The sequence below is a fragment of the Coccomyxa subellipsoidea genome (assembly GCF_000258705.1).
Source record: "Coccomyxa subellipsoidea C-169, whole genome shotgun sequence".
Lineage (NCBI taxonomy): Eukaryota > Viridiplantae > Chlorophyta > Trebouxiophyceae > Coccomyxaceae > Coccomyxa > Coccomyxa subellipsoidea.
The window spans coordinates 575,758-596,555 of NW_005178042.1; the positions used below are offsets into that span (position 1 = coordinate 575,758).

General features: G+C 51.7%; 4 protein-coding genes across 4 annotated transcripts; 3 read left to right on the plus strand and 1 right to left on the minus strand.

Annotated features, from left to right (window-relative positions):
• Positions 1–1,629: 1,629 nt before the first annotated feature.
• On the plus strand, positions 1,630–11,777 carry COCSUDRAFT_45744 (acetyl-CoA synthetase-like protein; the record flags this gene model as incomplete). The annotated part of the gene is made up of 20 exons (XM_005651627.1): positions 1,630–1,793; positions 1,983–2,142; positions 2,333–2,613; positions 3,102–3,354; positions 3,653–3,943; positions 4,241–4,425; positions 4,828–4,957; positions 5,267–5,386; positions 5,666–5,792; positions 6,226–6,418; positions 6,897–7,008; positions 7,450–7,658; positions 8,069–8,305; positions 8,605–8,747; positions 9,052–9,203; positions 9,547–9,704; positions 10,081–10,334; positions 10,595–10,722; positions 11,071–11,213; positions 11,636–11,777. 20 exons carry the CDS (start codon positions 1,630–1,632, stop codon positions 11,775–11,777), a joined length of 3,582 nt encoding a protein of 1,193 aa, XP_005651684.1.
• A 1,032-nt stretch (positions 11,778–12,809) lies between these two features.
• COCSUDRAFT_52084 (hypothetical protein) lies at positions 12,810–15,086 on the minus strand. Its single transcript, XM_005651628.1, has 6 exons — positions 14,928–15,086; positions 14,563–14,656; positions 14,375–14,428; positions 13,908–14,098; positions 13,534–13,603; positions 12,810–13,276 (listed from the first exon to the last, which is right to left on the minus strand). The coding sequence occupies exons 1-6, from the start codon at positions 14,949–14,951 to the stop codon at positions 13,122–13,124; spliced, it is 588 nt and encodes a 195-aa protein (XP_005651685.1). The 5' UTR covers positions 14,952–15,086; the 3' UTR covers positions 12,810–13,121.
• A 1,079-nt stretch (positions 15,087–16,165) lies between these two features.
• On the plus strand, positions 16,166–17,473 carry COCSUDRAFT_52085 (hypothetical protein). The gene is made up of 3 exons (XM_005651629.1): positions 16,166–16,268; positions 16,486–16,641; positions 16,908–17,473. Exons 1-3 carry the CDS (start codon positions 16,182–16,184, stop codon positions 17,034–17,036), a joined length of 372 nt encoding a protein of 123 aa, XP_005651686.1. The 5' UTR covers positions 16,166–16,181; the 3' UTR covers positions 17,037–17,473.
• A 2,042-nt stretch (positions 17,474–19,515) lies between these two features.
• COCSUDRAFT_52086 (hypothetical protein) lies at positions 19,516–20,752 on the plus strand. The gene is made up of 2 exons (XM_005651630.1): positions 19,516–19,734; positions 20,039–20,752. Exons 1-2 carry the CDS (start codon positions 19,593–19,595, stop codon positions 20,215–20,217), a joined length of 321 nt encoding a protein of 106 aa, XP_005651687.1. The 5' UTR covers positions 19,516–19,592; the 3' UTR covers positions 20,218–20,752.
• Positions 20,753–20,798: the final 46 nt, after the last annotated feature.

Genomic DNA, 20,798 nt, shown 5'->3' on the forward strand with positions numbered 1-20,798 from the left:
AGCGCCTGCTGCTTGGATGCCCGCCAGCTCTTGCTGGAGGGATCTGCAGCAGCTATGGGAGATAAGTGCTGTCCCCTTATGAATGTCTCAGCCAAATCAGAGAAGTCGTCCTCCAGCAAGAGGGACTGTGCTGGTGTCATTTGCATGGCAGCATTGGCAGGATCATGCTGTGTCACTCAGCTTGTACAGGAACTCCTGACACACACACAGTCCTTGATAATTCCGACTCATGTAGCTTCGAAAGTCATAAGACAGTATTTTGTATATATCTTGGGCAGACTCTTTTGCTGCCACCAGAGTCATCAAATCCATAGACCGCACTGCTATTCTTAGAATTTGCAACTTCCTAGCGGGGTTTGGACGTGTCTTGGCCTCGCCAGTTTCCCAGCTCTTTGCTTTACGGAACACAGTTTGATGAGAGTCTTGCTAGTGTCATATTGTGTTCTGCTTATTGTGTTGCATTGCTTCTAGAATGAGCGCCTCCTGACTGTGCTTGCCGATCTTGGCCTCTAGTCCACACACCTGCTATCTGCAGGCTGTTTTGCAAGGTCAGTCGTTCATTGGGATGTTTTGCAGACTCTGGAGTGTTGTGGACAGTCCTGCAGCTGTAATATAAATTTTGATGTATTTGCCCCAGATATCCCTCTGGGCATGCGCAACTGGCAAGAACACTGAAGCAACGTTGATGATGCAGCAAAAATTCCATTGATACTGTCGATGACACCATATCTTCAGAGCCCGAATTCGAATCTTGCAATATTTGATATGTTGGGGGCTGATCATGATGAACCAGCTGCAGGGCTGATATCAGCTTGCAGGTCACTCCACTGGAGCGACCTCTGACAGCATGACAAGAATCTCAGGGGATCTAGCTTGTTCCTGGTACACCTTGTGACCTAAATTTCATGAAGCTGGAGCTGCACCTCCAACTTTCATGCAAGACTGCAGTGGCAGCTACGACCGGTGACGCGGCAGCTGCCCTCGATCCCTGAGTCATTCTCGTAAATTTTGGTAATGGCTCAACGAGACGATCAACTTCACCCCGGCTTATAATCCTCGCTTTGCCCCGTCTCAGTCAACATTCCATATTAATTAATTACAAACGATCCAAGTGTCCTGCGAACCAATTCGCGATCCCTCTTCAGCCAAGCACACGACGACCAACAGACAACACTGCTCTGCTTAGGCATCCTCGTCTCACGACAGTGCTGATTAGCGGTACGCTAGCACATTTGGTGCCAGAGTTTAGAAAAAAGTCAGATGTCTCGTGCCTTTCTCCGAGAAAAATGTCTACATTGTCGTGAAGTGACACACGCCTGGATCCTTGAGAGTCGAAACCTGTCTAAGAGGCAGTCGGCCTCTGCAGGTATGGTGATGGATATGTACATCTGTTTGATAAGCGAAATGCATACCCCCTACCGAAGTATCGGGCATGTGTGATCCTTCTGCAATTTTCGTGAGGGTCGAAGGTGCCATGAACAAGCACCTGGCTGGACCAGCGATAGTTTCCATATCCTATCGGCCTCGGCCTCTGCAGTGGAGTACACCTTGACGATTCACAGCAGAATAGGAGCGTGCTGAAGACCCGCCAAATCTCACCACTTTGTTTGTAGGAACAGATCTCACAACATGACAGAGAACGGAGGACTACCTCAGGTCAATGGAGGCGGCCCCCAGTACTGGGAGATGTCCAACGGCCAGAACCAGACTAACAATGTCATTCAGAAGAGGCTTGCCCGCGCTCGCGAAGTCATCAAGCAAGACCCCCAGCTGCAGGCGGCCAAGTTTGACAGGTGCCAATGCTACACACCACTCTGCATGCTAACTTCCCTAGCTACATACGTAGAGCTATACCATCTGTGTGTAGACGTTGCTCCCTTCAACTTCCCAGGCATTTTCCTTTGCAATCCAGTGGTGTAAGCATCCCAATCATCAGTCGCTAGCTGAAGCTGAACAGGAAGATGCAATGGTGGTCTGAACAGGAAATCACTTCAACGGATCACGGATGCGGGGAACACCAGCATTGAGATTATTGCGGCCATGTTCAAGGAGTATGCGTCGCGCGATCTATTCGGCGCCTGCACACCGGGAGAGTCCACCTTCCACACTGTGACTTATGGAGCAGTCTGGGAGCGCATTCAGGTTGGCGCACCTCCATCTGAACACCCTTAATTCCATCCCTAACCTTTGCCACTCTAGGTCAACAAGAAAGTGACAGTGCCTGTCCTGTAATGGACGCCTCTGCCTCTCTGTGCTTGCTGCTGGAGCAGGTGGGAAGGCAGCGGTCCTACCTTGCATAAATTTGACATAAAGATTACGTCATCCCTCGCAGGCGCTGGTGGCGGGCTGGACAGCGCTGGGATTCGTGGCTCCGGGGGACTTTGTGGGGATCTCTGGGTTTGCCAGCGTGGACTGGGTGGTGTCTGATCTGGCGACGCTGCATGCTGGGGGGGTCATGGTCCCCCTGCCCACAAACATCCTGGCAGAGGACGTGCGCGCAATCATTGACGAGGCTGAAGTGCGTTGCCTCATGGTCAGCGCTGAGGAGCTTGCGGCCATTGCACCGGTCATCGGCGGCTGCGCGAGCGTGAAGGCCGTCATTGTCATGGACAGGTGTGTTTGCCAGATTCCTCCGTGGTGTTCGTTCTGGGGGCTGCGGCATGCCAGGGTGCATGCTCGGTCAGGGCAGTCTGGCTGTGCAGTGGCATCTGGCTGCGGCTTGCCTTTGTAGTGTCATCAGTGTGGGTTGCAGCATGCAAGGGTGCATGCTTGCGTCAGGCCAATCTGATCATGCAGGGGCAATATGGTTGTGGATAAAAGTGGGGCAAAGCATTTGATCGTTGGGGGAGCACAATGCGGCAAGATGCAAGAGTCAAAGTCTGCTTTCAAAGGGTCATCATGCCCACCAAGTACTTTAGTTTTATGATCTGAGTGGAATGGCGATCCAGGTTGTGATGTCATGGGGGGCAAGGGGCAGCTAGGCGCAAGGTAACTACTTGTGCTCAGGGACTCCATCTAGGACATCATCAATTTAGGCTGCTCCATGGCATGCACATTAGAATTCCAGATAGCTACAGTCACATTTGAATTCTTCTGCGCAGTTCCACGGACGCCGTGACATCCTCGGGAGCCTACGCGGAGATGCAGGCCAACCTGCCGGCAGGCGCAAAGCTGACCACCATCGACGAAGTTTTGGCGGCAGGCCGCGCAACCGGCAAGCAGCCCGCACTGGTGATCCCCGGCAGGGATGGGCGGCCCGCGGACCCCTTAGTAAACCTCATGTACACCTCGGGCAGCTCTGGGCGTCCCAAGGGGGCCGAGTACCCCGAGCACCTCATCTTTGACTTCCTCAAGGTGGGTTCTTGACACATCAGCTTGTATGCTCTCCATGCATATTGGAATGTTTTGTGGTAAGACCAGTGCAACGCTGCTGCTGCGAGTGATACATGCGAGAGCACCATAGGAAGACATGTCAGCACTGGCAGATCTGTCTATGTGTGTGCTGCTAATTCATGCCGCATGCATGTCTATTTTCTAAGAGAAGTCTGTCGGCAGTGTGCACTTATGTTTGACTGCATTTTCCTTCTGTTGCAGCGCGTGGTTACGTTGTGCAGATTGCTGATTGCATTTTTTTGCTTTCTATTCCGCGCAGAACTCGATGCCCACAGATGCGCCGGAGCTGCCGACCATCATAATGGGCTTCCTTCCTTTAAACCATTTGATGGGAAGATTTACTCTGCTCAAGTGCCTGCTCACCGGAGGCCAGAACTGGTTTGTGCGCTCGACCGACATGTCGACCTTCTTCGATGACCTGGCGACGATCCGTCCCACGGAGGCGATGTTCCCTCCGCGGATTATGAACATGCTGCACGACAGATTCGTGGAGCAGCTCGACCGCCTGCCGCCAGCCCCCAGCGAGGCCGAGCGCGCGCAGCAACGCCAGGTCAGCTGCCTACTAAAATTGTTTCTGTGATGAGGGAAAGGAAAAGAAATGATTCTCCCCGTCCGTCAGTTCCAATGGAAAGACAGCAGGGATATTCCATTTCAAGAAGTGTTAGCAAGACTGCTGAAGTGCTGGTAGGATGATCTAGACTCTCAGGGCTGTGCTGATCCTCGTGTAGACTGCCCCTATGAACAGAAGGGACCGCAGTCAAGTGCTTCAAGTCAGTGAACGTATTTTTCCTCACATTCAAATTCAACAGCATGCCTGCAATTTCTTACACCCGCATTCAATAAGCAGGACCTGATCAAGCGCTTCAGGGAAGTGGACTTGGGTGGCCGCCTCTTCACCGGCTCCTTTGGCAGCGCGCCAGCGTCCCCAGATGTGATCCAATGGCTGGAGGAGGTCCTCGGCTTCCCCCCAGTGAATGGCTACGGCTCCACAGAGGGCGGCATGATCATGCTCGACAACAAGATCCAGCATAGGTGTGTTATTATTCTTATTACACGTTTTCAAGTCCTAAGGACCCAGGTGTGTAGCCTCTTTCAATAGGCACATGCAACTGTGATAAATTGTTGTGTTTTGTATCATCTCAGAGCGGTCATCACTACTGGTGACACTAGTATGCTGCAAGGCATCAAATCTATTACAGCGGGGTAAGTCAACAGCTGCTCAGCTGCTTCTGGGGCATACAATCAGCATGGCAGTTTGTGTCAAGTGTGTAAAGCGACGCAGGCTAAGACCGTGCAGCAGGCCCTTGTTGAGAGGAGAATGCAGAGTCTGCAGAAGCACTGGGAACAATCCCTCCTTGTTTGTTTGCTGCATCTTTTCAAAAAAGTGTTTGCAGCGCTTTTGTTCTGAACAAGGCGTGCTTTTGTGGCATTCAGTTATGTGCCGGCGTACAAGCTGGTAGATGTGCCAGAGCTGGGCTACACCACAAAGGACAAGCCCTTCCCCCGCGGAGAACTGCGCATCAAGACCCGGCGCATGATCCCGGGCTACTACAAACATCCTGAGGTACAGTACATTGCTTGCCCTCTGCACAGATCAAGACCAAGAATCGTGTTGAAGAAAATGAAGCCAATTGAGGAACGACCACAGTGCAGCCCAAGATCAGTACTGGCTGGATATTCAGCATGCCCATTGGATGCATGTTTCATAGGATGGCATACCTGGTCGAGGCAAACCTTAGAGCTTTTAACGCATTTTCCAAAGGTGTGCAAGGGGTTGCATCTGCATTAGAGGGATGAATACAATAGAAAATTGCAGGTAAAAGAGTTTGCTGCAGAGAGGGGATAAGGTTTGAAGGGGTTATCATGCGCGCAGGCAACAGCGGATCTGTTTGACGAGGAGGGCTTCCTGAAGACTGGGGATGTGGTGGAGCAGCGCGATGCAGACACCTTCATCTGGCTGGACCGCGTCAAGAACATCATCAAGCTCTCACAGGTGCCGCCCTGCTATTATTACACTCCATGAGAGGGCACATACGTGCGTTGCGGGCTGAATGGCACTTGCCATTCTTGCCATTCTTCATACTGCATTGTGGCAAGATCCTCTGCTACTTCATTGTAAGCTGGTCTCTTTTTTAGTGAGGCGTTGAGGGAGATCACCGGCCTCTACATGTCAAACTCAGAAGTGCATGGTCGTTTTTACATGCATACCCATGTTGGATTGCTGCGGCCTTTGTGCGAATATGGCCGAGTTGTGTAAACGCTGTGGCCGCAGGGTGAGTACGTGAGCGTGTCGCGGCTGGAGGAGATCTATGTGGGCAACTCCAAGCTCATCCACCAGATGTACATCTACGGGAACTCCCTCCGTGCCTACCTGGTCGCCGTCGTCGTGCCCCACATCGGTGCGCGCTCCTCACCGTGACAGTATTGCATGTCCTGCTAAATATGCAAGTCAGGCATGGCTGCACATGCGATGGGTTGGGGCACGGTGCTTTTGGCTCTGCAATAATGACTGTGATCCTGGAGATCATGCACATGTATGCATGATGTCTCTCACCAGCGAGGCACTGGAAGTACTTTGTAAGAGCTTACAGAGCACCAAAGATGCTTTCTCAATTGGGAACTTTATTTTCTGGCAGGGCAATGTCAGGCATCTGAAGGTGTATGACTGCATGTGCTTGGCTGGCACGTTACAGTAGTTCAAGCGCCTGTCTTGGGCTGATCGTAATATAATAAGAGCTGGTCGACAAGGCCTTTTAAAGCATGCTGTGTGCACGTAATTGTCTACAGCAGGGTGAATCGAAGATTGCTTAGTCCTGTTGTGTTTGAAAGCAGAGAACGGAGCGTGTGCGGATGCGGGCAAGCTGAGGGCGGCGCTGCGGACAGAGCTGGATGACGTGGCGCGACGCAAGGCACTACAGGGGTATGAGATCCCGCGCGAGTTCATAGTGGAGATGCGCCCCTTCTCCAAGGACAATCACCTGCTCACTGACTCCGCCAAGCCCGCCCGCGGCCAGCTCAAGAAGAGGTGCGACCCCTGAAGCTTTCAGCCTTGGATTTTTCTGCAGGTTTGCATGGGGCTGGAGTTGTTTTCTGGTGCCTGGAAAACCTGTCTTCGGGGTGCGCTTGCTTCTTTCACGCAGCCTAGACTTCCATTGTCTGCCTCCTCCTTTCTGCAGCAATATCACAAGCATGTCTAGCAGTCCTATCGAGCCGGGTCCTTGAGAAAGTGTGTGGCTGCAGTATCTTGAAGTCGCCTCCGGGGGGGGCTGCTTTGCTGTGGGCTACCTGGACTGTGCTTGCAACGATTCTCAGAGGGTGCATGGTGGTACAAGTAGTTTGCACTGGCACCAAAGTGGTTCTCTTTGCACGCGTACTCCTGGTGCTCTCAGCAGAGGGCACTGCTGGTCTCTACACAATGCACACCATAAATTGAGAGCACTGTTGCAGTCAGGAAATGTGTGCATGTTGCTGGTGTTTATGGGGGGTCTATTGGACTGCTGCAGGTACCAGGCGGAGCTGGAGGGCCTTTACACGGCCCTGGAGGAGCGTCTGCGCGAGAGACTGCGCGCCATGAAGGAGGGCAAGGATGCATCTGTGCAGGACCGTATCAAGCAGGTGACTCTCTCATCCTTTTCCTCTGTTGACTCTTGGACTTGAAAGGGGCGTGTGGCTGAGGCGGGCGCCTCGTGCCCTGTGTGTTGTAAGGCATGCTCAGAGCTCAATACAGAGAGTTGATTAAAAGCATTTGGCTGGTTGTCATGGCAATAAGGATATTGAGGAACTTCACCAGTCTGTCTCATGCTCTTGAATCCTTCTCGTTTCTGAGAGTCAGAGTACGCCTCACAATGCACAAATCAGCCACATTCTGCAGGAATGGTCAGGAATTACCTTGTCTCCTCTGATCTCGTCTGCGTTTTGACTGGGTTTTATTATTTACTCACCTGTTTGTGTGCGCTGAGGGTCTGACGCTGCTATCTGCCTGATGACTATCCCGGCCTCTTTTGGCGCGCTGCAATCTGCCTTATGACTAACTCTGCCTGTTCTGGCGCGCTGCAGGCGCTGGAGGTTACTCTGGGACTGGCGGAGGAGGACATGGCGGACGTGGCTTCGCGCAGCTTCGCGCAGCTGGGCGGTGACTCGCTGGCGGCGATCCAGTTTGCGCGCTACGTGGGCGAGCTTTGCGGCGTCAACCTGCCGGTGTCCTTTGTGCTGGACCACTCCCACTCCCTCCAGGCCATCGCCGACCGCGTCCACGAACTCGTCAGGTCAGGGAACTTCCTCATCAGTGCTGCGTCAGAATCACACATTCCATCAAGTCATCCCTGTAGAGCAGCTGTGTAGCAGGCGAAGTCATGTGAAGCAGTCAGGAACATGCAACTACTTGTCTTGCCTGCTCTTGCAATGACCTCGCAGACGCTGTGCTCTTGGAACAACCTCTTCTTTGTCTGCCTGTTCTCACAATGACTCCGCAGCCGCTGTGCACATGGAAGCTTCTGTCATATGTTATGCACTGTCATTTGGAAAGGATGTCTTGGCTGTGCTTGTGACATGAAAAATCTCTGGTGCTCCTTATGTGACCTAGTTGGTCTGATCCCCATGTGCAGGCTTTGAACCTTGAGAAGAGTATTACTGTGTTTGCAAGAGAGGTGGCTGACATAATTTGCAACCCTTGCAGCGGCGACGCGAGCGCAGGGATCACGTTCGAGTCGATCCACGGCAGCGATGGCGTGAACATCAAGGCAGCCGACCTGAAGCTGGACCGGTTCCTATCAGAAGCTGACACGGCCGCGGCCGCCGCGGCCGCCCCGGCCTCCGAGCTGCCGGCGCGGCCGACACACGTGCTGCTGACCGGCGCCAACGGCTTCCTCGGCCGCTTCCTGCTGCTGGACCTGCTGCAGCGCGGTTCTGACAAGTGTGATCCCTGCTCATGACTCTACGCTTTGCCTCTCGCACCATGAACTCCTTTTTTGAAGGACAAAAGATACGTGATAAGACGAATGACTCATAGCACAAGCACCCTCTCAGCTGCAAAGCAAAGCATTTGTCTGTATCGTTTGCAGTGGATATTGTGCTTGCGTTCTGGTGACATGTCTCCTGTGTGTTGATCCCAACAGTGCAACAGCTGCAAGCTTGCATGCTAGGTTTGCTTCCAGATCTAAGAACATGCAGCAGGGCAGCGTTTGTTTCTGACATGGCATGGTCTGAGAGCAGGAATGGAGGCCGTGTGGTGGCTATAGTGCGCGGCAGCAGCGATGAGAAGGCGGCTGAGCGGCTGCGCGCCGGTTTTGACAGCGGTGACGCGACCCTGCTGCAGCGCTATGACACCCTCAGCAAGCATCTGACCGTCTATGCAGGTGTGCCCTCCCTCCCCTCCTTGGATTTGAGCCTCCTGCAACAAGTATGGTAGCTCTTGCATTGCCATGTTTTTCCACCACATTTCACATGCACGATCTTTCTTGAGACTATTCTGTACACATGAGATGGAATTTGTTGGAGACGGCAACAAAAGATCATCAGAAGAAGCACGTGGCGCTTTGCAGTGCTTGCTAAACATCCCTGACATGGCCTGCATGCTGCGAGTCATCTGCAAGCATATGGTCCCTTCAAGGAGGCTTGGTGGTCCAACGGCATGTGCTGACAGCTTGCGCGCATGTGCAGGCGACCTGGCGAAGCCGCAGCTGGGCCTGAGCCAGGGGGTGTATGAGTCGCTGTGCGCTGAGCTGGACACCATCGTGCACAACGGCGCGCTGGTCAACCACGCTTACTCCTATGAGCAGCTCTTTGAGCCCAATGTGCTCGGCAGCGTGGAGGTTGGAACCTCTTTCTTGTCTCATCCAGAATAGCCCTGCTTGATATTTGCTCTACAGGACCGCACTGGCAAAGGCATGAAGCTGTCTTTCTTTTTTGCTCAACTCTTGAGCTGCAGTTGTAGGATCACTGTTGGTATGCGGGTTTAGTGTTAGCATGAATGATGTTACGCAAAGTATCACAAAGAGTTATCTTGGCCACAATATCAGGATCGGCATCAGCGTTTCACATATGTGCAAGTTTCTGTATGTTCTTTCTTTCTGCAATTGCTTTCACATAAATATGACAAGAGGTAAAAGAGCCGCCTTGGTGAGCATACTGAGCCGGCGGTCTTATGCGTGTCAGGTGATGCGGATGGCTCTGGCAAAGCGCAGAAAGGCGCTGACATTCATCTCCAGTGTGGGAGTGGTGGGAGGCCTGGACCACCCACAGCCGGTGACTGAGGCTGAGGACGGTCCAACTCTGTGTGATGTGCACCCGGGCGACGGCGGCTACGCCATCGGGTGTGCACTTCAATTCCCTTTTCCCCACCTTCACATATCGCGGGAATGTGCGAATGTTCCTGTGCAGCACTGTGTGTGAATCCTGCCAAATGAGGCAGCAGTACCCACACGGGAGGTTTACCCGATCCGCCTATGGCATGCGTGGGTATATCTCCGATGTGGCTTTTGCTGTCTCGTGCTGGCATTTGGTTTTAGCTTTGTTCGGGCTCCTGTTTTCTCTTGACATGCATGCTTTTAAAGCATAGCCTGGGCATGATTCAGCTGGGATTGCTGCATTGCTCAGAAATAGCTTGGTACAGCTGAAATGCATTCAGGATCTCACACAGAATCACTTTGTTAATTGTGACACCTGACGTGCGCACAATGTGCCGTGCAGGTACGGCTGCAGCAAGTGGGCGGTGGAGGTGCTTCTCAAGGAGCTGCACCAGCGCTGGGGTGTTCCCGTCAAGGTCTTCCGCTGCGGCATGATCCTGTCGCACACCAGCTACTTGGGCCAGATCAACCCAACCGACTTCTTCACGCGGCTGCTGTGCGGCATTGCCTACACGGGGATCGCCCCGCAGTCCTTCTACACCCTGCCCCACGGCCCCGAGGAGCACTTTGACGGCATGCCCATCGACTTCGTGTCCGGTGAGTGCCCATTCTCCAGCTTCCTCGACTACAAAAATGGGGTAATTTACTTTGCGACTTTTGGGGTTGAAGGACTTGCTTATGGGGATGCATGCCATTGAGAATTGTTTGTGCATTCTTTGCAAGCTAAATGGCTCTTATCTAGCTGGGGTTGATGCTGCGAAATCTGCCTTCTCATGGATACCTGCATCACAAGCGTTCCTGCACCACATGCAAGAAGAAGCCGTGTCGATGATGTGCGAATGTCTTTGCGCGAGCAGGCGTGATCTCTGCCACAACGGCGGCCGAGCGCAGCGGCTTCGACACGTACCATGTGGTCAATCCCCACTGGAGCGACGGCGTATCCCTCGACCGCATCGTCGACTGGGCGGAGAGCGCCGGCTACCCGGTGAGTCACATGTACCTAGCCACCTGCTTAGTCATCCCCTCACGTCACCCTTGGTCATCCGACCTGTCGCACCTGTGACCGCTGCCAACACACTGCCCTACCTGCCTGATATGCTTGCATGTTGCGTGCTGCTGCTTTGTTCACTCTCAACTTATGGTGGCCCCTCATGTAAAGTGCCTTTCAAGGCTGCTTGAAGGGATTTGTAGGGCAAGCATGTCTTATGCTTTCTGGGGTCTTCACAAATAACGTTGCAAGGCTTGCAGTGAAGGTTCAAGTTTTGTGCGGCATGCCTTGTCCTTACGTGCTATCAAAACACCCTTTAAATGGTCCTTTTTGGGCTTCTTGCAGGTTAATCGCATCGCGCCATATGAGCAGTGGTACGCGCAGTTCAAGGCAGCGCTGGAGGCTCTTGACCACACGCGGCAGCAGCAGTCGCCGCTGCCCATCATCTACCAATGGGAGCGCCCGGCATCCGGCACCAGCGGCACGAAGTGAGCGCCGTTCCCTCCCTTGCTTTGCTCAGCGCTGTGATCTTTGATCTGTATAGACATCAATAGCATCACGTTGTAGGGGGGTGTGATTGACAGAGGGACTGTGAATATAAGTACCACCAGACCACCTGCCCTGAAGCTGCAGTGAAGCACTGCCCCATATTTTCAGTGCGAGTAAGCTGTTGTTGCTTGAGGGAAGGTTGTGCGGCGTCACTCATGTGCACAGGAGGGCATTCATCCCAATCGCTTCGCTGCATACGCGTTTGGTCATGTTGTGGGGTTGTTCCAGTGGAATTTTCCTGGCTCCCATCAGGATGTCTGACTGAGCAGCCGATCAGTTTTCAGCACTGTGATGCATTTGACATGAGACTACCTGGATGGCCGCTGGTGGCTGGTCGACTGATGAAACTGTTGTGTTGCAGGTACGATGCCACGCAGCTGCGCAAGAGGGCGGCCGCATACACACAGTGGAAGGACGTGCCCCATCTGGACGAGGCGTTCATCCACCAGAACATGCGCCACCTCACCACCCTGCGCCTCATCACCCCTCCCGGCAAGGCCTGAGCGAGGGAGTTAACCAGGGTTTGGATGCCACTGGAGAGCTGAGGCACAAATGGTCAAGAGATTGGTGAATGGTGATGGGCATGCGCGGAAAAATGGGAGCAGTCAATAGAAGACTAGAATCTGGGATGTCAGAAGATGTCTTAGCATGGTGTGATCGGCTGTGTATCAGGGCAAGAGTCTTTGGACTGTCCAGTTGGTCCATGTCGCAAGTGTCTGACAGAAATTTCTGCCAGCTGTCTTTGTGGTGTTCAGTCAGAACGGTGATTATCAGTTCAAATAATATCCCATGCTTGGACGATTCATCGTTGGCGGTCAAGTCCCTGAGCCTTCTCGAGGAGTGACAAGACTGCAGCCGGTTTGTGAAATAGCTGGTGCCAGCATGCCATTGCAGCTGGGAGTCTTGTCTCAAGGAGGTGCAATAAACATCATGAAGTTGCCGATGGCAGCTGATAGACATGCCTGCTGGTGGCCGGGGCTGAGCAAACAGTCTGTCAGGAGCTGACAAAGCTGAGCAGGAGTCAAAACATCATTTTTCATTTTTTGCAGCGTTGCATTGTCCTTCTTTGGAAGCTTGAAATGCTAATTCTTATCTCGTGCTGGTCAAGAGCTGATTCTTTTCACATGGTTGTCAACAGTCATTCAGCCGACCTGTGTTTCTTGTGCAGTGTGTTAATGTGGTATGCTCAGTATCCATCCATTTCCTTCTATATTCTGATGACTCCTTCTACTTCTGACTTGTGTTTATCAGCTTAGGACCTGCTCCAAAGAAACCAAATAGTGTAGGAAGGCTGTGCTGCTGTATGTGCATATATCCAAAGCATGATCCCATGTAAAAAACGTGTCATGAAAAGATCTGCTGGGACTATGAGCGTCATGACATGCAGAGACAGACACATTGGTCCATGGCTCATGGGAACATTGACCAGCAGAATTCCTGCTGTCTTGTCTGAGAAAAAGCTTATAAGCTCATTAGTCACTTCCATGTGCCAGGGTCCCTCAGTACTGAGCCCAGCATGCAAGCTGTCCAAAGTACCAAATTGTGCTCATTAAAAATTTCTCTAGATTTGACTGTCGCACGCTGAGCCCTGCCAAAATAGTTTGATCACTTTGTTGACGTCAACATCAGCATGTAGCAATGCTTGTTATTTTCTGTCTCCATTCCATGGACAGTTGCAACATTGCCTGGCACAACTTCCAAAAATGTCACATGTGAGCTCTGCCTAATAAACACCCCTCAGATTGTGACTGCCAGTCAGCATCTTTGGCATTGTTGATACAAAGAGGGATCTTTGATGTCTGGATTCCTCTTTCTCTAAGGAGGCAGGCACCATCAGAATTTTCATGCTATACAGCAGTCAGGAGCAGTTCTAGCGCAGCGTTCTCATCCCCATGCGCGCTCTGCAGCGCCACGCTGGCAGCCTCCTTAGTAAACCCCATGTCAGCCAGCCGAAGCACTTTCTCATCCTCTGTCGCCGCCTGTGACCTGTGCGCAAAGTTCTCTGCGCAGCACTAACACCATAATCTCAGCAGCCGCCAGAGCAGTGACTGTGTAAGCTTCACTTACCACAGTCCTGAGCATAATTTGGTCTTGCGTTTGCCAAATGGGTCTATCAGGAGTCTTCAGCTGGGGTCTGACAATGTCAGGCTGACATATGTCAACATGCATGCTTGGCAGCTGAAATTGCAAATTGATTAGTAGTACAAGTGAAGCAGTTGTGTGATAGTAAAGCAGCAGTGAGAGGTTGCAGGGCCCCACCTGTCCACATGCGAGCAGTCCGTTGGAATGTGGCGTTGTCTGTCAGGTACTGCCGGGCCACCACTGCATCCTGCACCAACACAAGGAAGGGCAATCATGCCAATGCTGCAGATCTCTGTGCCCGCACAAGTAATGCACAGCAAACACTGCGTGCCCTGCTAGCACCCAGACATCATTGAGGAGCACCCATCCATATAATCTACTAGAGCCAACAGGCTGACTTGCACTTTGGTGGATAGTGTCCCTCGGATATGAATCCACAATCGCAAATTACTTGGAGTGATTTGAGCGCTGCGCTGTCCATTGTGCAGGGCTGAAATTCGGTATGCTGCTGATCTCTCATCACCATCCGCGCTAAGGCACAAGGGGCGTGCCTGGGGGTCATCTGGCTGCGGTGAGGACAGCAGGGCCTGCAGGGAGAGCAGCGCAGTCTTGAGGGTCAGCGCTGGGCTCCACTGGTCCTTCAGAATGTCCAAACAGATCGCCCCATTGGCGCTGCTCACGTTGGGGTGCCACACCTTGCTTCTGAACCGCATCTTGGGCGGCACAAAGGGGTACTGGTCATCTGTGCCAGCACATGCCCCCAAATGCTCAGCTTGTGTCCATATTTGGAAAATTACCTCTTTATAACTGAAAACTGATTGAAGATGGTCATGCAAAAGTCTGGATCCAAGAAAGCAACAGCTGCAGAATGATGGCAAGGTTCTGCATTACTGCAGCACAAAGTGCATGGCAGAGCGCATGTCATTAAAGAGCTGCTACAGAGCTCTTTGTAGCAGAGCTGCAGCAGCAGCGGTGGTGCATTGGCGGTTCAGCAGAGCTGATAAGGTGTGGGACGTGCCTAGTTGGATGTCGACCACAAAGTACCCGCCCTCATAGGCCGTGTCCCTGGGGCCTACAACGGAGATGGGATGAGGCAATTCAGCATTGCAGATAAAGTTCCCATAAAAGCGTCGTGTACGTGACAACGTCATCAGCAACAACTGTTTGATGACAAGAGGTGCAGGAAGTGAGGAGAGGGGGATGTACCCTCAACGAAACCAGTGAGCCTCTGCAGGTTGCTGCCAGTGAGCTGCACAGTCACGCCTGACGTCCTATCGCGGTCGATCTCCTTTAGTTCTTTCTGTTGAGGCGCATGATAGAGTGTTAGATTGGGGGTTCGGTCAACTTTGTGATGTTGTAGGGAGTGGCTTGGAAGAAGTATTCTAAAGTGAAGCTGAATGCAACATCAATAGATAAGTCATTGTTGGTTTTAGTAATGTTATTCTTAAAGCTCACAAGATGTCGAATGTTTCTTTGTGAGGAAAAGTATTGCGGAAAAGGCTAGTACTGCAATACCAGTATTCTCAACTCAACTCCTTCTCAAGCGCACAATGGATTGTGAGATTGCTTGCCTGTATTCGACCAAGATCTACCATCCAAAGGAGCTAGGTAATCCCGTGTCACCAATATAGCAGCGTAAGATCTTGTCGAGGCGACTGCAGAAATCAGGTATACTTCTCACCCCTAATTAGATTGCAAGCTTGAGAAACAGTGCTTAATGCTGCATCCCAACAATTCTACAATTGCGATATTGCGCTAGTGCACACGAATGCGTTGTCTCAAAGGGGGCTCGTGCCTAAACTTAGGCATTGCCAGGTCAGCAGATGCATTTGCTTGATTTGGGATGATCTCCAATTCAGATCATGGGCTATAGAACAGCGCATTGAATCTATACAACCTTGAGACTTCTTGTATGTCCATCTGAGCAGTTTGTGTCAAGACGCGCGTATAAAGAGGAAAATTTCAAGTCATTGACAATCACTAGGCCATCCCAGCCCAGCAATTACTGCAACGCTTCATCTGTCTTGCAGATCCAATCGTTCAACACAAGAAGTGGCGGCAAATTTATTGGCGTGCAATTGTCGAATTTAAATGTGACACTGTGGAGTTGCACACATGGATGCTCTTACTACTCAGCATTCAGGACCCGTGTTTTCGGCGAGCCCCATTCCTTCCATCAGCTCACGTCTTCGTCAGCAGAGATTTGAAGGTGTTTGTGAAGCCCCCTAGCTTCTTTTTCAGCGCCGCGACGTGCATCTACCTCCATCACGTATACGCTGAGACTTGAAATTGAAGATGGACATCATTGAAATCTCTGAATCCAGAGATCTGTTTCATTCGGATTCACGGCCTGTGGAGTGTGATGCACATGTCACAGACGCCCGCTGTCACACTGAAGTTTCTTGGAACCTTCATTGTGCAGGGCGGTGTAGATCCAGGCGCCCCCACAGAGGACTCCAACATGGAATAAGGGCATTCTTCACCACAATGCAAGACGCAGCCGACTTGGGGTCCTGTAACGTCCATCTGACATGGGCATCCAACGCCACTAACCCCCACAGCAGGAATGCGCGCATGATCACGGTGGGGGCCCTTGCAAATGCACTTCTTGATCAGTCCCGCAATGATGGATGCTCAGTCGGCTGATCCTCCACAAGACACCCGGTTCAGTGTCATCTGCATGTCAGTTATCGCTCAAGATGGAGGACAATGCAATCTCGGAAATACCGCATGAGTTCCCGCATGAATTCTCCTGGGTGTGCCTGCAGCGGACGTTCTCAGCGCAGCATTGGGAGCAGCTGCTGAGGGTGCTGGCCTGCTCAGACATGACACTGCGGCAGGTGGTGCAGCGGTGGCCGGGCATCGCTGATGTCAGCGTCGCCGAGGTCATGAACCGGCTGCTCTGCCTCAAGGTACTGCTTCTAACACATCGCCCGGTCAAAGAAGCCCAGCATCCTGTCCTTTGCGGATCTCACGTGCCCTTGCACTTCATGAGAATTCCATCAGATACATCTTCATGCGTGACATCGAAGGGTTTATTGCTGGCAATCGTGTAAGGGCAGTCTTCAGTTCAACAGTGCTTGCTGGGAGGTGACAGGGGCTTATTCCTGGTCCTGAATTTTGCCGCAGAGGCTGCTGCCGGGGTGCAATGTGGCGAGCATGGTAGCGCTGCAACCGCAGATGTTCCTTGCCAGGACCACGGATCAGCTGGAGACGCAGGTGGGCAGTGCCTACGACATAATCCAGCGCGATCTGCCCACCTCCTATGTGGATGCAATGATCCAGGTGTGTCTGATGTCTGCATGATCAGCCCCCCTGCAATAGTCACGTACTGCACATGATTTGCCAAACCTTGAATGATTCTGTGCGGGCAGTCTTCATATCGACATTCCTGGCATCAATGAGGGTGAAATTCAGCCATGCCTGTATGCAACCCATTCTTAGAGCATATAAATTGTCCTCAGTGGCTTTTGCAATGGCACCCCCTGATGTGACGAGTTCCTGAGTCCTGCATGTTGTTCTCATTTTTAGGCTGTGGTGTGCTGTGACAGGATCGGCCAGCAATCCTGTTCATAGATGTGGGCTGCCTGCCGAATGCAGTGGAGCAGCTGAAGGATGTCATTTCCTATCCCACCGACCCTGCCACACTGGGCAACCTCCTCTGGGCGGTCAAGCAGTGAGCTGTTGATTGTGAGAATGTGTGCTGCAATTTTGTGCAGCTGTACAATATGAGAGTTTCCGCCCATTTCAAGTGCCTTGACTGGTTTTTGAAGAGAGATGGTTTTCGAAGAGAGATTTACAGGAGCATGTGGGGTGATGGGTGATTGAGCAGATATGTTCACCTTGTACTGGTGGTGAGGGCGTTGCTGTTGATGGCATTGATATAATGTAGACTACCTTCATATGTGTTTTGCGCATCACTTAACCGGATCTGTTGCCTGTGGAATTCGAGTCAAGTTCTTTGAGGCTACTGGTTGTTTTTTGTGTGTGCCGGCGTAACGGTGGTGTTGTGTGCCTGTAACTGCCTGGAAAAGGAATCCTCACATTCGAATATTTTACCTGATCAACTTACATGTAATGCAGACAACCGCAGACAATTGTAAGCTAGCTTTAGGCCTGGCCATGGCTTGAGCCCTCGAGCTCGTCAGGAAAGTTCAGCTCTTACATGTCACATATGTGATGCATCTGAAACATTCTGAAGTGCACTCAATACCGCTCAAAGCAACCTGAAAACCCCTTGATAGTATCAAGTTGATACACACCTGAAACCAAGCTGTTTCAGCCCAACTCAGCGCATGTCGGCCACTTTATTTCAGCCTTCCCAGTGTTCTCCTACTGTGGCTAGCTAGCTGTAGCGGCAGTGCCGCAGGCGGCCGCAGTGCACATCATTGTAAGCAAATGCTGTTGCTGCATGTCCATTTGCATTTTGTATCGGTGGTGCATAGTCTCAGATCTGCACGTGCCAGAGAGAGAGAGAGAAACATTACATCATGCCAGCCAACAAGGCTGATTAGATGTTCACTGTATCTAGATCAGTGTCTACGCGTCCTAATGAGAGTCTGATAAATTGAGCCACCTGTACAAGATCATCTTGCCACATGAACTGACGCATAGTGGTAATACAGGGCCTAAACAGGCTGTCATACCTAGCACGCAGATCATGAAGCGCAGGACATTCAAAGACAATATGCCGTTCATCACCAATGGCCTGAGTGTTGCACAAGTGACAGAAACGTTCCGAGCGAGGTACTCGATTCCCCCAACGACCCTGATCAACTGGAAGACCGTGACAACCAGTACGAAAGCGATGTGGTGCGCCAGAGAGAGAGAGAGAGATTACACTTTTTCCAGCCACACAGGGCTGATTAAGCGTCCCACATATCTCAAACCATCAGTAGCACACACGTCATGAATACTCGAAAATATGCATCCCAGAACGAAGACAAGTATCAACTGCCAAAAAGGACTGCAGGCTGCTTGTGGATGTATGTCGGTCCAAATCAGCGACAAGTTAAGGGCAGGACATGGACGCAAATCACAGGCCAAACAGATTGTGCGTGCTGCGGGTAGGTCCAGCCATTTGCTGTCATTGTAAAGACTGCCCAGATCCTTGCAATAACAGCGCTTCTCGGTGAAACAAGCAAGGGGGGTACCCAATGCCCCACAATGCTTGCCGCCACCTGTATTGCTAAGCTACTACACAGCAGCATGTAGACCCGTACCGAACCAGCAATGCAAGATCACCAAACAGATCCTAAGACCTGCACTTGCACTGTGGATCAAGTACCCCCACAAGGAGCACAGCTGAGTGGTTTGCAAAGGCACACCTGGACTGGCAGGTGTTCAAGGAGCTGCAATCAGGTGAAAACTGCAGGAGGTTAGACTGAGATCTCCTCAAAAGCCCCAATACAGCTTGTACGCGCTTTGTCCTAGGTTTGGACCAGGACCCTGAACATCCTGCCTGGGTTTGGCAGGGCACACACAAGAACGCAACACCGCAAAACCTGCTTGTTCTGTAAAAGGTCTCATGGCCATTTCTATTATTGCGGTCGATTCTTCGCGTCAGACAATGATGCAAACAGCCGTCGCATCCTTCTTTTACTGGTAATGGCGGCTGGCGGCTGTTGCCTCTTCCGCCCCAACCAAAGAGTGGCCGTCCTAGATATTCTTACTACTGCGTCATTAAGATCAATTTATTGTTATGCTTCCCAGCCGCTATCGCCTGGCCTCTGTCTGCTCCACTTTTGTATACCCACATTGTTGCTGTCAGGGCCGCCTCTGTTGAAGCGTCGCTTTATGCCCGGCGATTATTTCGTCTAATTACATCCTTTTCATTGAAACCTCTGTGATGTTGCCTGGCTGCTGAAGCCCGACCCAGTTGATCAGTGGTTTATGGTGATGCCGTTAACTGTAAAGGGCCGCCTCTATCGAAGCACCTTGCCCAGCCATTATATATGTTGCCATGATTGTCGAGGAGCCGGATCCCGAAGGACCCAGGCCCCACCCAAAGATCTCTATAAATTGTTAGATGTGGTGCGCCAGATGTGGTGCGCCAAACATCTTGGACTCTCCCTATGCGCGTCTCAGCAGGCGTTCCTGCTGGCCAGAGGGCCAAAGATAATTTGTTCGTCCACTAATCTGCATCCACAACTCTGCTCTGGCTATCACCCCCTGTGGGTTTCTTTCGGTCGCTGACGAAGCAAGGAGGCCCAGCACTGTAGGTGCCTGACGGTGCAATGCAGGCAGCGAGATGTGCGCTTCAGAGGTTCACCAGCAGGGCTCCTTCACAGCTGAGGCAGATCCGACAGATGTCCGGCGCTGTCTCACATGAAGAGGAGATCAAGCAGATGTATTTCTGGCAGAAGGTCTCACTTGCAGGTATGTAGCTGGACTCTCATCAGTTGCAGTAGGGTTGGCTAAGCGTGACCATGTCAGCTCTACGAAGCATTTACTATATTTATTGATCTCCTATAAGTATTATGGATTGATTTCTCTATTGTAAAGGGCAACAAGTTGTATTGGTAGTCCTGTACAGATTTCCCTTTGTGCCAGTCTTGAGAACCTCGAGGGGAGTTGGCCGTTTGCTCAATGTTGCCTTGTAGCTACTTTGGCTTGTATACGCATGTAAATAATAATTTCGCCTAATTTTTTATTCTGATTTTCTGGGTCCTGCTCTGTGCAGCCATCCCAGTTTGCGTTGGAGTTGCTATATGGGACCTGTCTCACGCCCACGAGCACGACCATGATCAGATCCAGTACCCCTACATGCACATCCGCACCAAGGACTTCCCGTGGGGAGCATGCTCGCTCTTTGACACACACTGCTGGGAGGAGCAGAAGGGAGGCCACTCCGAGGAGTGATGCGCTGGACATGTCTACCTCTGTCTAGGGACAGACTTCAGTCTGTAGGAAGCAGTGGTGAATGAGAGGCACCGGAACAATCTCACCGGGATTAGTTCTATCACAAGGCCAGCAGCATGACAAAGGCCTTGCAAACTCCTATGTACGGGTTTTGTCTTCAAGCTGCGATGGGGAAGTGGCCTGCAATGCAATTAATTTGGAAGACGTGCATGCTTGTAGCTACAGCGAACATGCAATCTTGAGATGAGATAGAGACATTACACGCATACATTACGTCGCATTGGCCTCTGACTCTCTCTAAAAGGGCAGACATTAGACATTCCGAGCTCCTCTAGAGTGCTCTGCATGCAAAAAGGAGCCAAGGAGGCCTGTCTTGCAAAGAATGCTATTTAATGGAGCGCAGCAATTGCACATGCGCCATATGTTCCAGACCGGTCCACATCAAGATGCTGCACAGCTGATTGCAGCTTGGTTGTGACTGGTCTTGACTGGCAGTGCCGCTGTTCAATACGGTGTTCATCAATGAATAATTGGGATGGTCCTGCACAAAATCCTGCCTGCACTTTATAAGGCAAAGAATG